We start from the raw sequence: 16,830 nt of genomic DNA on the forward strand, positions 1-16,830 counted from the left end.
TCAATCCAGATAACACTTATTCTGGTTATTTCTGTCCTCACTGGGTTATAGATTCTTTCTGGGGTCTTAAATCCAGATAACACTTATTCTGGGTATTTCTGTCTGCATTGAGTTCTAGATTATTTTTGGGATCTTCGGTCCAGATAACACTTTTTCTAGATGTTTTTATTGTCATTCGTTTCTAGATTCTTTTCTGGATCTTCAATGCAGATAACATTTATTCTGGGTATTTCTCTCTGCATTGGGTTCTAGATTATTTTCTGGATCTTTGATCCAGATAAGACTTGTTCTACATTTTTTTTATTCTCCTTTATTTCTACATTCTTTTCTGGACCTTCAATACAGATAACACTAATTCTGGATATTTCTGAACACATTGGTTTCTAGATTCTTTTCAGGATCTTCGATCCAAATAACACTTGTTCTAGATTTTTTATTCTACTTCGATTCTAGATTCTTTTCTGGATCTTCAATCCAGATAACACTTATCCTGGTTATTTCTGTCCTCACTGGGTTCTAGGTTCTTTTTGGGATCTTCAATCCAGATAACACGTATTCTGGGTATTTCTATCCCCATTGGGTTCTAGATTATGTTCTGGATATTCGCTCTAGATAACACTTTTCTAGATTTTTTTATTGTCATTGGTTTCTGGATTCTTTCCGGATCTTCAATCTAGATAATACTTATTCTGGGTATTTCTGTATGCATTGGGTTCTAGATAATTTTCTGGATCTCTGATTCTGATACCACTTCTTCTACATTTTTTAATTCTCTTTCGTTTCTAGATTCTTTTCTGGATCTTCAATCCAGATATCCCTTATTCTGGTTATTTCTGTCCTCATTGGGTTCTAGATTCTTTTTGGGATCTTTTATCCAGATAACACTTATTCTGGGTATTGGGTTCTAGATTATTTTTGAGATCTTCAATGCAGATAACACTTGTACTAGATTTTTTATTCTCATTTGTTTCTAGATTTTTTTTCTGGATCTTCAATCCAGAAATCACTTATTCTGGGCATTTCTTTTCGCATTGGGTTCTAGATTCTTTTTGGGGTCTTCAATCCAGATAACATTTATTCTGGTTATTTCTGTCCACATTGGGTTCTAGATTACTTTCGGGATCTTCGATCCAGATAATATTTGTTCTAGATTTTTTTATTCTCCTTCGTTTCTACATTCTTTTCTGGATCTTCAATCCAGATAACACTTATTCTGGGTATTTCTGTCCACATAGGGTTTTAGCTTGTTTTCTGGATCTTCAATCCAGATAATACTGGTTCTAGATTTTTTTTATTCTCTTTCTTTTCTAGATTCTTTTCTGGATCTTCACTCCAGATAACATTTATTCTGGTTATTTCTGTCCTGATTAGGTTCCAGATTCTTTTGGGGATCTTTTATCCAGATAACATATATTCTGGATATTTCTGTCCGCATTGGGTTTTAGATTATTTTCAGGATCTTCAATGCAGATAACACTTGTTCTAGATTTTTTTATTCTCATTCATTTCTAGATTCTTTTCTTGATATTCAATCCAGATCACACTTATTCTGGCTATTTCTGTCCAGATTGGTTCTAGATTTTTGGGGGGATCCTCGATCTAGATAACACTTGTTCTAGATTTTTTTATTCTCATTTGTTTCTAGATACTTTTCTGGATCTTCATTCCAGATAACACTTTTTGTGGGTATTTCTGTCTGCATTGGGTTCTAGATTATTTTCTGAATCTTCGATCCAGATAACACTTGTTCTAGATTTTTTTATTCTCCTTCGTTTCTACATTCTTTTCTGCATCTTTAGTACAGATAACACTAATTCTGGGTATTTCTGTACACATTGGGTTTTGGTTCTTTTCGGGATCTTCAATCCAGATAACCCTTTTTCTAGATTTTTTAATTCTCCTTCATTTCTAGATTCTTTTCTGGATCTTCAATCCAGATCAAACTTCTTCTGGTTATTTTTAATCCTATTAATACATTTAATGTATACATTATGTTATACATAATAATTAAAATTAATTAATGTATAAATTAATTCAATATTTTTAAATGCAGAATTGTCAGTAATCCAAGATATATTTGAACTTACTCTAATATTTTTTGTCTTCTGTAATTTCAAGATCAATTAATCTATAATATTTATGATGACATCTAACATGATCCAGTTAAAAACACAAGTGCAAAGAAAAAAATCCATAGTCACAATTTCAAATGTATGTTCTTTTTTTTTATTTTTAATCATATAAGACAAAGTAGAAATATTATCTTTCTCAATCAACTTTCTATGAAGTCGAATGTAGAGGCTTTTTTTTAATGAAAATTACATAACATTTCACTTTTTGAGTTTTAATGTAATGGAAATTTATAGTCTAAAGTAATACTCACTTACAATAAAAAGTTTCTCTAAAGTATTTGGTAGAGTCTTTTGCCTCTTGCTCTTTTCAGAAGTTGTCTGTTGTTTGTTTTTGTTTTAAATACTGACTGCTCTATTTCTGTATTCTGTGAAAACCTGTAAAAAAACAGTTATACATTCTAAATAAAACAATAAGATAAGACTTTGGACTCACATAATATTTACACATTACTACAAATGATATTAGAGTATGCTAAAAGAAATCATAACATTAGGGAATATGAAGTTTAAATGTTATAATTTGTAAAAGGTTTTAGTAGTTTATTAATACATTAAGTATATACATTACATCTTCTTTGCTTGTAAAGTATGACAAATGTTTTAGTTTTTGTATTTGGCATTCATGAATGGAATCTGTATAAAATAATGAGATATTTTCCAACACAAATTAGCTAAATTGTAGGACAAGTTAAGTAATGAATAATGATTTTTCTTATGAAAAATCTGTAATTTGAATGTGTATGACCATATATAAACACATACACAAGCACATACATTAATTTGTAGTCAACAAAAACAATATGGGACTAGATTAACACTATATCAAGGTAAAGTCCTAATATCAAAGCTCAACTAAAAATATTCCTTGATGATTTATTATTTAACATGACCATAGGATTAACTGGTGATACACTAAATGCAAACCAAATAAATAATTTCCTAACTATCATTTTTGTATTAGCTGTCTTTAAATTTTTTCATTTGCAACCTACTGCTTTTTGGTAGACACTAATGAGGACAAAGATATAAAAAATAACATTTCTCAGCTACTCTGGCAAAGAAAGTCTAATGAGTAAAAACAAAATCAGTGAAACTTGTATTTGAAGGATTATTTCTTAAGGCATATGTGCTTTACAATCAGGTATAGAAGTGAATTTATTAACATGTAGTAGAGCTGCAGTTATATAAACAGGATTCAGATTACTACATGTGCTATATGCACATATTCAAAAACATGGAAACTGAAATATAAATGTTTAAATCTTTCAATGTATAAATGAGTTTTTTTTTTTGAAAACAAATTTAACAATACACTCTGGAAGTGAAAAGATACACTGTGATGTTCTTAAAACCTAGATATCTACAGTAACATTTTCATCATTTTCCCTTGCTTATTAAAATAATAACAAAATACTTGGGTAAGAGATTTTACTATAGTACGTAATCATGTGATGCAGATTAATTATTTTATAACTTAAAATGAAAATGTTAATATTTTTATATAGTTCTAATTTATTCAGAAATATATACCCCAATTTACTCATATTAGTGACCTATTGGTCACTTAAATCCTAAAACTGATTTATTTATTTAAATAACCAATTTATTTAATTTGTGATTTCACTTTTAAAATTTCTAATTCTTTAATTTATATCCGTGCTTCTGAAATTTTTTTGAAAGGCCAAGCAATCAGTCATCTGTTTGACATGGGTGGAATGACAAGAAAATTCCCTACTTTTAAGATATTTTACACATTTTTTTATCATTTAGAATTTGCCTGGTAAATTATATATTGAACATCTGACTTTTTCCTAATAAAAAGCTATCTGTACATATAATTAAAGATATTTTATAGAATCAGAACAAGGAGGTGGATGCTTTTTAGTGAATGCTTGAATCAAACTACAATGGCCTGCTTTCACAACAGTACATTTCCAGTGCTTCATCATATTGTAGAACTAGCTGAGGGTTTACTAATTCAATCAAAAAACACTTATTAAGTGTCCTTCAACAAAGCATCCACCATGTAATAGTTAAGATCCAGTCAAGATTAGATACTAGAACACAAAGACAAAAATTGAACAGTTCCTGCTTTCAAAAAACTTTAATAGTAAAAGTACACAAGCTTTGGAGTTCTATTATATTAGAAAATATGACCCTAGTAACTAAATGTATAAACCACTTAAGACCACAACAGACAAATATAGACTGATTTATCAAAAGTAGGATCATCACTAGACGTTAATGCCATAACAACCCATGAAACAATACAAAAAAACTAGGAGATATTATGAATCTTACTATTTTTAGATACCTAAATATGAGAACTTATTCAGCTATTAATGAGTCACCACTCTGTTAAAGGAAATGAACACTGCCAAAAAATTTTTATTATGAATAAAACTAGAAGAAACAAAGAATGGGAAGGAATGTGCACAGCCTTTTCTTTGGACAGACAGAGTTCGCAGAGTTTGTTTTATTATGTATCCAATGGAAAATAACAATAAAGCATCAAACATTTGGCCTGTCTGTAAGCTCATGATAACTATTAACAAAAAAAGTCATAAAGAAAACTCAGTTTATTTATGAACATATGTTGCAGAGGATAAAGAGATAGATAACTTCTACAAAATTCTTAGTAAGATCCTGCAAACTACATTAACATCTTAATATTCAGGAACTAATTAACAGAAGAGGATGGTAGGGAAAAGTAATGGAAAAAGTGGTTTAGGATTAAAATATGAAAAGACTAAATGTTTTTGAAATACACAAAAGGCTCATACTTCCGTAAATCATGAACACTTCAAAGGCAATGAAGTTATAAGATTCTGAATAACTACAGAAAATTATCACACAAAAATCAAAAACCCTCTTAACAGACAGGATAAGAAGTTAGCATTGTGGAAGTAATTTCTGAATCAGCAATACATGTAATCAGATTGACTTGTTAGAGCAAAGATTAAAATTAATAGCAAATTAGAAGAAAGGATAAAGATAAAAAAAAAAACAAACATTAATTCCAGCACCAATTTACTAACAGATACTAAGAAACTCAAAATAAAAAGGGAAAGACATCAATATGAAATATCTCTATTTCCTATATAAGTTTGTCTCAAAAATTATTCTGGAAGACCAAATACCCAGATGTCTGCCAATTATGCAGTATCTCAAATATTCAATCCAAACAAATGGATACCAATTGATTTTGCTCTTTCCAGACTCTAGTACTCTAATTCTACCTCTTTGCAGCTGCCCAAATAAGTTCCAGAAGCTTCTTCATGATCTTCTCTGCTCAAGAATCATGCAGGTTCTCTACTGCTTCCAGGATAAAACATGTAAACTTATTTGTTGTCCAATTTTGGCCTGACTTGATTTCATACAATTTCTCTTCAGCATTCATTCAAACTATTCTACTTCCTACCTCTCTGATTTTGTAAAGACTGTCTTGAATGTTGTAATTAGATGTTCTGTCCTCTAACTCTTTAACTTCCATCTAAGCTTCATGCTCAGGGATCACTCTTGTGTGAACCCTTTCAAACTGACACCAAAAGGTGCTTTTCCCTCACTCAAGTTATCTTGTGTTTACTTATCTATGTTATCGTGAGCTCTATGAAGGCAGGGATTTTTTTCATTTTATCTTTGTATTCTCAGTGCCTACCAAAGTACATTAAACATTTGCTGTATAGTGGGTTTAATCAAGTCATAGAATGTCTGTGCAAAAAGTCGTGATAAAATATTATCCTGATATATTATCAGAAAAAGCACAGGAGCCAGTTATGTAGTGAGAGCAAAGTCGGCATGAGTGCTGCGATGTCAGGGAGGGCGTGATCATCTCCTTTTTAGTGCTTTCACCGCCTTTCCTGAGAAGTCAGGAAGGCTGTGATCACCTCCCCTTGGGGGCTCTGACCTCCCTGAGGAGTCAGGGATGGCATGACCACCTGTGTTCTAAAATAAAAGAAAGCGGGAGATGTAATGGGCTGAAGTTTGAGTTGATGCACTGAGATCTCAAGTACATGAGGCTAAATAGTAATTGGACTATACTCTACTAATATACATGATTGGATAAAGAATGGTCCCTGCCCACTCTCTGTGCAAATCCTGATGTGTTGTACAGGAAATGACGATTTTGGTGGGTGGAGGCAGAGAGAGGAACAGGAAGAGAAGCTGGGAAAGATATGAAGTATACCCTAAGGTGCTTACAATTCAAAAACTGTCCTTAAGAACAGAAAAGCTAAACCCATTGAATGATTTTCAGAAATTGATAGGAGATATTCAATGGATGCGACCAGTGTTAGGTTTGACTATCTATCAGTTACAACTGTTATATGATATTTTAAGAGGAGATAGTGCTTTAAATTCACCACGCCAGCTTACAAAAGAAGCTCAAAAGGCTTTGAGAGAAGTTGAACTGGCTTTATCCAATATGGTTGAAAGAGTCACTCAAAAACCCTTGGAAATATCAGTTTTTGCCACACAAGAGGCACCCACAGCAATCCTTCATCAAGGAGACAGTGTGATAGAGTGGGTGAACCTCCCAGCACAATCAGAACAAAGCCTTACACCCTACCCAGTGCTTGTGGCTAGAATTTTATTAAAGGCCACTAAGCGAGCAGTACAATTATCTGGGACAAGACCTGACAAGATATACACCTTTTATACCAATACACAAATTAATGTGTGTTGTGAGACCATCCCAGAGTGGCAAATTTTATTAGCCATGGCTCCGAATTTTTTACATGGGTCTCCATTAAAGATAACTAGATTATTACATAATTGGCGATGGATTCTTGAAGAAAAAGTTTCTAAAGTTTCTCTTAAAGGACCAACTATCTTCACGGATGCATCCAAACATAATATTTGCACTGTGTACTCTCATGACTTAACTATAAAGAAAGTAGTCAGAATTCCTTTTCAGTCCACTCAGCAGAATGAATTATATGCGATCATTCTAGCTCTTACTTATTATCCAGGAGACATAAATATAATATCTGATTCGGCCTATTCAGTAGGTGTGGTACAAAGAATTGCCACAGCCCAAATAAAATTTGCAGCCTCTAATATATGTCATCTCTTTAAGAAACTTCAAGAGCAAGTGAGAAAGCATCCAGGTAAGATCTATGTATTACATGTACACTCTCATAGTGGACTTCCAGGTCCCATATTTGATGGCAATTCAAAGGCAGATAGCCTTCTAACTATGTTGGTCAATACCCCTTTGTTCCATGAAGCCCAGGCATCTCATTCTAAATATCATCAGGCTGCTCAAGCTTTACGTTTACAATTTGGAATAGCAAGAGAGGAAGCCAGGAGCATAGTAAAAGCCTGTAGGGCTTGCCTTCCTTTCCACGCTCCTACACTGCCTCCAGGGAAGAAGGATCGGAGGTGGAAGAGAATCGGCGATAGCAATGTGTGCAGCTGAGTCAAGAAGCTAGCTAGACCCGCAGCCACACAACCAGCAGCCAGGAGAAAAAGAACCCAGGCCCCATCTTTCCCAGCTTCTCTTCCTGTTCCTCTCTCTGCCTCTACCCACCAAAATCGTCATTTCCTGTAAAACACATCAGGACTTGCACAGAGAGTGGGGCAAGGACCATTCTTTATCCAATCATGTATATTAGTACAGTCCAATTACTATTTAGCCTCATGTACTTGAGACCTCAGTGCATCAACTCAAACTTCAGCCCATTACACTGCACTAATGGCCAAATGTAAAGATTCCAAAGAAAGGAACATCAAGTGAACTCTCCATGAAGGATTTATGGAAGGACACTGAAAAAAACTCACAGAATAAAAAAAAAAATAAAGCTCGAAAACCATTATTAATTAAACTACCTAAGAGTAATTAGTGACACACAAAAAGTATCTTAACTCCTTACCTGATTCACATTTTTAAAGTTATCTGTTAAGTTTAACTTACACCAAATTAAGTAAATTTACAATTTCATATCCACTCAACACTAAACTAAATATATGGGCACTGACTTCCAAAGTTTAATCCTTAATTTCTCAACTTCTTTTGACTAGAACCTTATCTTAATATTTTGTATTTGAGAGACAAATTTACATGAGAGAAGATTCATGTGGCATAGTTATTTAATGTTCAAAGAACTTATTCCTTAAAAATACCATTAAATATGATTTTTAAAATATTTTAAATACTTAAAAGATCTTATTCTTTTTCTGTTTAGTATTATTGGGATAATTATGATGGTCAAGTGATAGCTATATTATTTTTACAACTTCATATTAAGAATATGAAATAATTATATATGTATTACATAATATACAAATATTAAGAATCAACTGCTTCATTATTATTTAAAATATGCAGAGTCAAAATTATATAGAGAAGTCAAGATAACTGATTTCAATGTATGAGTGTGAAAGATAGTATTCTAAGGAGTCTCAATTCAACAATTTCCCATTTTATGTAGCAATCTATGCACATATCTTTACAAGAGAACTTGAGGGGAAAACCCAAAACTATCTTACTATTTTCACTATGAGGACAAACATTATATGCTGGGGTTATCATGAATGATGACTTTGGGGAAAAAGTGAAAACCTGCTAATTTGGGAATTAGAAAATGTTCAAAAAAGTTTTGGGAAAAAAAATCCCAATTACTTACCATGTATTGGATGTGATGGTCCAGGCATCTCCTGTGTCTCAAGATCAGGATTGCTTATATTATGTGGTACTATTTGATTGCATGCTATGACCCCAAATGTATCATTTTTCTTCTCATTGAAATCTACAAAGAATATAAATGCTATGTCCAGAATCCATTAATTGTATTATGATACATTATGATAAATATTGTAACATTGTATGAAGATAACTACCAATTTTTTTAAAGCTCAGGTATTGATAGTCAACCTCTATCCTATTCTTTTCTTTCATTAAGAGGAGAAATGGCCTTGTATCCACAAAAACAAAATTCAACTCTATGTGGTCCTACACAAGCCACAAAAGGTTTCAGGAAAGGCTGGCAATAGGCTCTCTCTCTTTAAAATATACTTTGTTAATTTTGGAAAGCTTCATTGCCAAAGAGTTGTATTCCATCTATGTCTTTATGTCATTAATATAAATGACAAACCCAAGGCAGAGCACTTGGGCATTCTTAATTAGAGACAACCCTCCATTCTTCTATTAATCTCAATTAACACATCTTTGCACAACAAAGTTGACTTCTTTCCAAGATATTCCATAAGATATTTTAGGAGGCTGTCAAAATCACCTGGCTAAAATCCAGGCCTTACTCAGGAAATACATGTGGAAATTCAGAAAATGACAATTTAATAACTGTCAGAAAGTAATATGAGTGACAATGATCTGTTCTTAATGGATTTACACTGGCTCCAAGTGATATTATCTCCTCGAAGTAGACACAAATCACTACTCTGAAGATTCATTTTGAGATTTTTTTCCTAGGAATTAAGATTACTGGTTACAATCATAGAATTGACTTGTCCCTTTTTAGAAAATCAGAAACATACTTGACTGTGGTCCTGTTATAGCATTCCCCACTATGAAATTATGCAAATGCCATTCCCATGTGTCTTTAGAAGGATGCCTTGATTGTAAATTCACATCAGTATCTGAAGAATTATGAATTTCATTTCTGGAAATAATCTTTCCATTACTATAGATTATCACCATCCTCCTATGACTTAGTAGTTGGTCTTTGAGGAATTGTTGTGAATAAAATATTCATTCAAATACAAGAACCCAGTAATGATGTCAGACAAATGACAAGAAGACAAACCTTCCTAACTTGGCAAGATTAAGCAGACAGAACTCATGTTCAGCTGAGTTCAACTCTATAAATTTATAATTATCTAAATGAGATTTCAAAGTAGGATTTTAATAGAGAAGAATTCTAATTATTTCACCCAAAGTGGAACATTTATATAATTCTTCCTGCAAAATATGAACTGTGCTAAGTAGTATACCCTATGCCAGTGATGTTCAAATAGAAAAAGTTCTCTGAATTCCCTAAGGCCATATATTTACTTAGAAAACCACAAATTAACATTTTCTGTGTTGTATTACATTTTTTGTTTATTTTATTAAACTTTCCAAATTACAATTGAATCCGCCTTGTAGCATACAAGAATTTTGTCAGAGGCAAAGACAAAGTGGTGATGAGAAGCCAGGGAATTACTTGAGCTCTCCCCAGTTTCCCTCTGAAACAATATGAAATCAAGCTTCTAGAGGAATTCTGTAGCAAGCAAAAAAATCCCCCAAAAAAGAAATGAAACAATTTTCCTGCCCAGGATGACTTTGAAGGATTTCAGGAAAGGTATGACTCATTTTGGTGAAAAAGAAGAACATTTCAAAGCAGATACTATCCTGGCAAGCTAGTGGGAGGCTCTTAGTGTGCACAGCACAGATCAACAACTGAGGGCCTGTAGTACTAACTCAATTGGCCAGCTGTGAGATCTCCAGCCCTAGCTCAGCAGACAAACTGACAGTGTGGAACAAGGGGCACCACAGGCATGACTAAGCCACATCACCCTAGTGAAGTGGGCAAACTGGCAGTCCCAGAGGCCTTGGCACAGAAAGTCAATGACTAGGCCCACTGCACTTTGTACAAGGAGCTTTGGAACAATGCCCCTACACCAAAGGAGTAGATACAACTTTAAAAAATGAGCAAAACAAGAAAAAAAGATGGACAGAAAGCTACTCTCACAAAAGCTACTCTCACAAAACAAACTCAGAAAATTACAATGTCAAATTATCAAATGGGGAATATGGATTATTCTCAAGTCCAGAAAGTCACTAAGAAAGATTCAAAAAGGATTTTTAAAATCAAATAAGAAACATAAAACAAAACTTGGGAAAAGAAATGAGTTATGCAAGAGAATTGTGAAAAAAAACTCCACAGTCTAAAAAAGAAGCCTGAAATGCTGAAGAAGTTGATAGAGTTGTGAACTAATTGGGGCATTCTGAAAAGCAATTTGGAATTATGCCCGAAGAACTATGAAACTATGCAAACCCTTTGAGTCAGCATTACCACTACTCGAACTGTATCCCAAAGAGATTAGAAAAAAGAAGGAAAAACTCCACATGTACAAAAATATTGATAGCAGCTTTTTTTGTGGTGACAAACAATGGGGAATTGTTGGGAACACAATATGTAATTTTGCTTTACCTCTTGTAGACCTTCTCTTCTTGTGAGAGGATGATGGTGATTGAAGGAGACTGGCAGTTGCTGTTCTCTGATCTCCCCACTGAGAGGCTGTTTCATTGTCTGACCTCTCTCCTCTTCCCTCTGCCTCCAATTTTATTTTCCCAGTCTACAAGCAACACCTATGTCAGTAAAGGCTGCTTTGCAACTCCTTCAGATGTTCATAGCTGTGGAGGCTCTCGGAAAATTGACCTGCCCCTTATAGTGCACTTAGGCATGGTCCTTAACAGGAAATTAAGGGGAATGCCCATCAATTCAGAAATAGCTGAACAAGTTGTTGTATATGAATATAATATTATTGTTCTATAAGAAAAGATGAGCAGGGCATTTCAGAAAAACAACAACAATAACAACAACAACTGCATGGCCTTAAATGAACTGATTTTAAATTAAGTGAGCAGAACCAAGAGAACATTGTACACAATACCACACCAATGGTGTGCAATGATTGACTATGATACATTTAAATCTTCTCAGCAATACAGTGATCCAAAACAATGTCAAAAGAGTTAAGATGAAAAATGCCAAGCACATCCAAAGAAAGAATATGGAACCTGAATGTAAATCAAAGCAAGCTATTTTCCCTTTTTCATTTATTTTTCCTTTTTGCTGTTTTTTCCCTCTTGTTCTAATTCTTTTTTTATACAACCGACCCAATATGGAAATATGTTTAACATGATTGTACATGGATAACCTATATCAGATTGCCTTCTTGTAAGGGTAAGAAAAAGAGAGAGAAAAACTATGGAACCCAAAATTTTTTTTTAATGAATGCTGAAAACTATCTTTATATGTAACTAAAAAATAAAATACAAGTAAAAAAAATAAGACTCAGTCCAAAAAAATAAAAAGAATAAAAAATAGAAAAAAATGAGAATTATCTCATTTGAAAATAAAAAACTTACCTGGGGGGGGGGGGAAATCCAGAAGACTTTATATAAAAATTACTGGATTACCTGAAAGTCATCATCAAAAAAAAATAACCTAAACAACATCTCTCAAAAAATTAGTAAGGAAAATGCTTGATATCCTAGAGCCAGAAGATAAAAGTCACTGAAAGAATCCACTAATCACAAACTAAAAGAGGTTCTAAAATGAAAACTGCAAGCAATATCATAGCCATATTCTAAAACTATCATGTCATGGTACTATAATAAAAATGACAATTCTAGGTAAATTCTACATACCCATGGGGAAATAGCCAGAAAGTAACAATTCAAATATCAAGGAGCCACAGGAAGAATTATATAAAATTTACTGGGGCAGGTAGGTAGGGCAGTGGATAGAGCACCAGCCCTGAAGTCAGGAGGACCCGAGTTCAAATCTGGTCTCAGACACTTAACATTTCCTAGCTGTGTGACCCTGAACAAAACACTTAACCCCAATTGCCTCAGCAAAAAAGAAAAAAAAAAGAATTATATAGAATTTAGAACCTAAAATACTTACATTAAAAAACAGAGAAAGATCAGTTGAATGAATTGGACATGCAATTAAAAAACTAGAAAAAGAACAAATTAAAATGCTTCAATTAAACACCAGATTAGAAATTCTCAAAATCAAAGGAAAGATTAATAACATTAACAGCAAGAAAACTATCAAACCTAATATAGACAAACTATGAAATGATTTTAGGGAAAAAAGAAAACAATGAGATAGATAACCTTTGACTAATCTGATTTTAAAAAAGAAAGAAAAGCAAATAAGCAGTATTACAAATTGAAAGGGTAAATTTACTCTCAATGAAGAGCAAATTAAAGCAATAATTAAGAGTCATTTTGCCCATCTCTATGCTAATAAGTGAAAATCTATGCAAGAAGGATTAACATTTACAAAAACATAAATTGTCTAGATTAACAGAAGAGAAAATAAAATGCTGACTCAATTTTAGAAAATAAAATTTAACAAGCTATCCATGACCTTTCTGACAAAAATTTCCAGGGCTAGATGGATTTACAATTGAATTCTACCACACATTTAAAGAACAATAAGTGAAATCCTATATAAAATAAATGAAGAAATAGGTGATGATGGAGTATGAACAAATTCCTTTTATGAAACAAATATGATGCTGATATCTCAACCAGGAAGAATCAAAATCAAGAAAGAAAATTACAGACCAAATTCCCTAATGAATAATAATGCAAAAATTTTAAATAAAATATTAGCAATGGCATTGTAGCAATTTGTCACCAGAATATACTCTGTGACCAGTTAGGGTTTTTAATCAGGATTTCAGGGCTAATTCAATATTAGAAAACTATCAACATAATTTGATATATCAGTAAAAAAATAAGTAACAACAATCACACTTGTCTCAATAGATGCTGAGAAAGCTTTTGAGAAATTATAGCTCACATTCCTATTAAAAAACACTACACAGTATAGGAAAGCAGTTTTCATTAAATTTCATTAAAATGACAAGCAATATAGATCTGTAATTATCAAGAAGTATAAAAAAATAAGATCAAGGATAAAACAAAGATGTCCATTATCACAATAATTATTTAATACTGTACTAGAAATGTTAGCTTTAGCTATAAGAGAAGGAAGGATTATAATAGGCAATGAGCAAATAAAATCATCACTTCATAACTGATATGATGGTATATTTAGAGAAAGGTAGAGAATCAACAAAAATATGCTTGAAATGAACAATTTTAGTAGACATGGGATATAAAATAAACCCACATAAATCATCAACATTTCTCTATATTACCAACAAAACTCGGCAGCAAGAGATTTGAAGAGAAATGCCAATAAAAATACTTGATATAATATAATATAGTTGGATAATTTACCTGCCAGGAGAAATTCAGTAACTATATGAATACAATTACTTTTCAGATGAATAAAATTAGATCTAACCAATGAGAAAAAAGCATCAAATCCTCATGGATAGGCTGAGTTAATATAACAAAAATGACAATTCTACCTAAATTAATTTACTTATTCAGTGCCATACCAAACAAATTGCCAAAAAAAAATTTTATACATCTAGAAAATAATAACGAAACACATCAGGAAGAACAAAAGATCAAGAATATTAAGAGCATTAATAAAAACAATGCAAAAGAAGTGCTGCACAAGAAAAATAGGATCTAGAGAGAAAAAAAATCTAAGAAGGAAAACAAAATGCAAGCAAACATGAAGAGAAAGCATGAAAATGCTATGTTGTGGTCCACACTCAGTTCCCATAGGCATTTCTCTAGGTGTATATGGCTTTCTTCATCACTGAAAAAAACTGGTTTGAATCATCTCATTGTTGAAGAAAGCATGTCAATCAGAATTGATCATTGTATAATCTTGTATAATGATCTCCCAGTTCTGCTCATTTCACTTAGCATCAGTTCATGTAAGTCTCTCCAGGCCTCTCTGAAATAATCCTGTCGGTCCTTTCTTACAAAACTATAATACTCCATGACATTCATATACCACAGTTTATTCAGCCATCCTTCAACTGATGGACATGCATTCAGTTTCCAGTTGCTTGCCACTACAAAAAGGGCTGCCACAAACATTTTGGCATGTATGGGTTTCTTTCTCTCCTTTAAGATCTCTTTGGGATGTAAGCCCAGTAGAAACACTGCTGGATGAAAGAGTATGCACAGTTTAATAACTTTTTGAGCATCATTCCAAATTGCTCTTCAGAATGGTTGGATCCATTCAAAGTTCCACTAACAATGTGTCAATGTCCCAGTTTTATCATGATCTTTTTGTCATCTTAGCCAATCAAAGAGGTTATGTAATGGTATCTCAGATTTGTCTTAATTTGCAATTCTCTGATCAATATTTATTTGGAGAACCTTTTCATATGATTAGAAATAGTTTCACTGTCTTCATCTGAAAGTTGTCTGGACATATCCTTTTACCATTTATCAATTGGAGAATGGCTTGAATTCTTATAAATTTCAATTAATTCCCTATATATTTTAGATATGAGGCCTTTATTAGAATCTTTGAATGTAAAATATGTTTTCCTAGTTTATTGCTTCCCTTCTAATCTTGTCTGCATTACTTTTGTTTGTACAAAACCTTTTTAACTTGATATAATAAAAATTGTTTATTTTATGGTCAAAAGTGATCTCTAGTTCTTCTTTGGTCATTAATTTCTTCATCCTCCACAGATCTGAGAGGCAAACTATTCTATATTCTACTAATTTGTTTATAGTATCATTTTTTATGTCATAGATCATGAAACCGATTTTGACTTTATTGGGTATACAGTGTTAGATGTAGGTCAATGCCTCATTTCTGCCATACCAGTTTTCAATTTTCCCAGCAGTTTTTGTCAAATAGTGAGTTCTTATTCCAAAAGCTGGGATCTTTGGGTTTGTCAAACACTAGATTATTGAAGTTATTGACTATTTTGTCCTGTGAACCTAACCTATTCCATTGATCAACTAGTCTGTTTTTTAGCCAATACAAAATGGTTTTGGTGACCATTGTTTTATAATATAATTTTAGATCTGGACAGCTAGGCCACCTTCATTTGATTTTTTTTCATTAGTTCCCCTGAAAATCTTGACCTTTTGTTCTTCCAGATGAATTTAGTTGCTATTTTTTCTAGTTCATTAAAATATCTTTGAGGAGTCTGATTGGTATAGCAGTAAATAAATAGATTAGTTTAGGTAGTATTGTCATCTTTATTATATTTGCTCGCCCAATCCAAGAGCACTTAATATTTTTCCAATTGGTTAGACCTGACTTTATTTGTATGGAAAGTGTTTTATAGTGTTGCTCATATAGTTCCTAACTTTCCCTTGGCAGATAGATTCCCAAATATTTTATACTATCGACAATTACTTTAAAAGGATTTTATCTATGTAACTCTGCTGGATTTTATTAGTGATGTATAAGAATATTGATGACTTATATGGATTTACTTTGTATCCTGCAACATTGCTAAATGTGTGGATTATTTCTAATAGTTTTTTAATAGAATCTCTGGGATTCTCTAAGTATATCATCATCTCATCTACAAAGAGTGATAATTTGGTTTCCTCATTATGTACTCTAATTCATTTAATTTCTTTCTCAACTCTTATTGCCAAAGCCAGAATTTCTAATACAATATTAAATAGTAATGGTGATAGTGAGAAACCTTGTTTCACTCCTGATCTTACTGGGAAATTACAGTTTATCCCCATTACATATAATGCTTACTGATGGTTTTAAATAGATGCTCCTGACTATATTAAGGAAAAGTCCATTTATTTCTATACTCTCAAGTGTTTTTATTAGGAATGAATCTTGGATTTTATCAAATGCTTTTTCTGTATCTATTGAGATGATTATATGATGTTAATTTGTTTTTTGTTTTTTGCTAATTTGGTTATTGATATAGTCAATTATGCTAATACTTTTCCTAATACTGAACCAGCCCGGCATTCCTGGTATACATCCTGCTTGGTCATGGTGTATTATCCTGGGGATGATGTTCTGGAATCTTTTTGCTAATATTTTATTTAAGATTTTAGCATCAATATTCATTAGGGAAATTAGTCTATAAT

General features: G+C 32.5%; 1 protein-coding gene across 3 annotated transcripts in view; it reads right to left on the reverse strand.

Annotated features, from left to right (window-relative positions):
- Nucleotides 1-2,011: 2,011 nt before the first annotated feature.
- LOC116422301 (ADP-ribosylation factor-like protein 13B) overlaps nt 2,012-16,830 on the reverse strand; it is a 107,094-nt gene continuing 92,275 nt past the window's right edge. For all 3 annotated transcript variants that reach the window (XM_031958870.1, XM_031958869.1, XM_031958868.1), the window contains 2 exons: nt 8,759-8,881; nt 2,012-2,507 (listed from right to left, as the gene is read on the reverse strand). In XM_031958870.1, the coding sequence (XP_031814730.1) occupies nt 2,485-2,507; nt 8,759-8,881 (146 nt within the window). In that variant the 3' untranslated portion in view covers nt 2,012-2,484. The remainder of the gene's footprint in view (nt 2,508-8,758; nt 8,882-16,830) is intronic.

This window comes from Sarcophilus harrisii, chromosome 3 (assembly GCF_902635505.1).
Source record: "Sarcophilus harrisii chromosome 3, mSarHar1.11, whole genome shotgun sequence".
In the NCBI taxonomy this organism is placed as follows: Eukaryota; Metazoa; Chordata; class Mammalia; order Dasyuromorphia; family Dasyuridae; genus Sarcophilus; species Sarcophilus harrisii.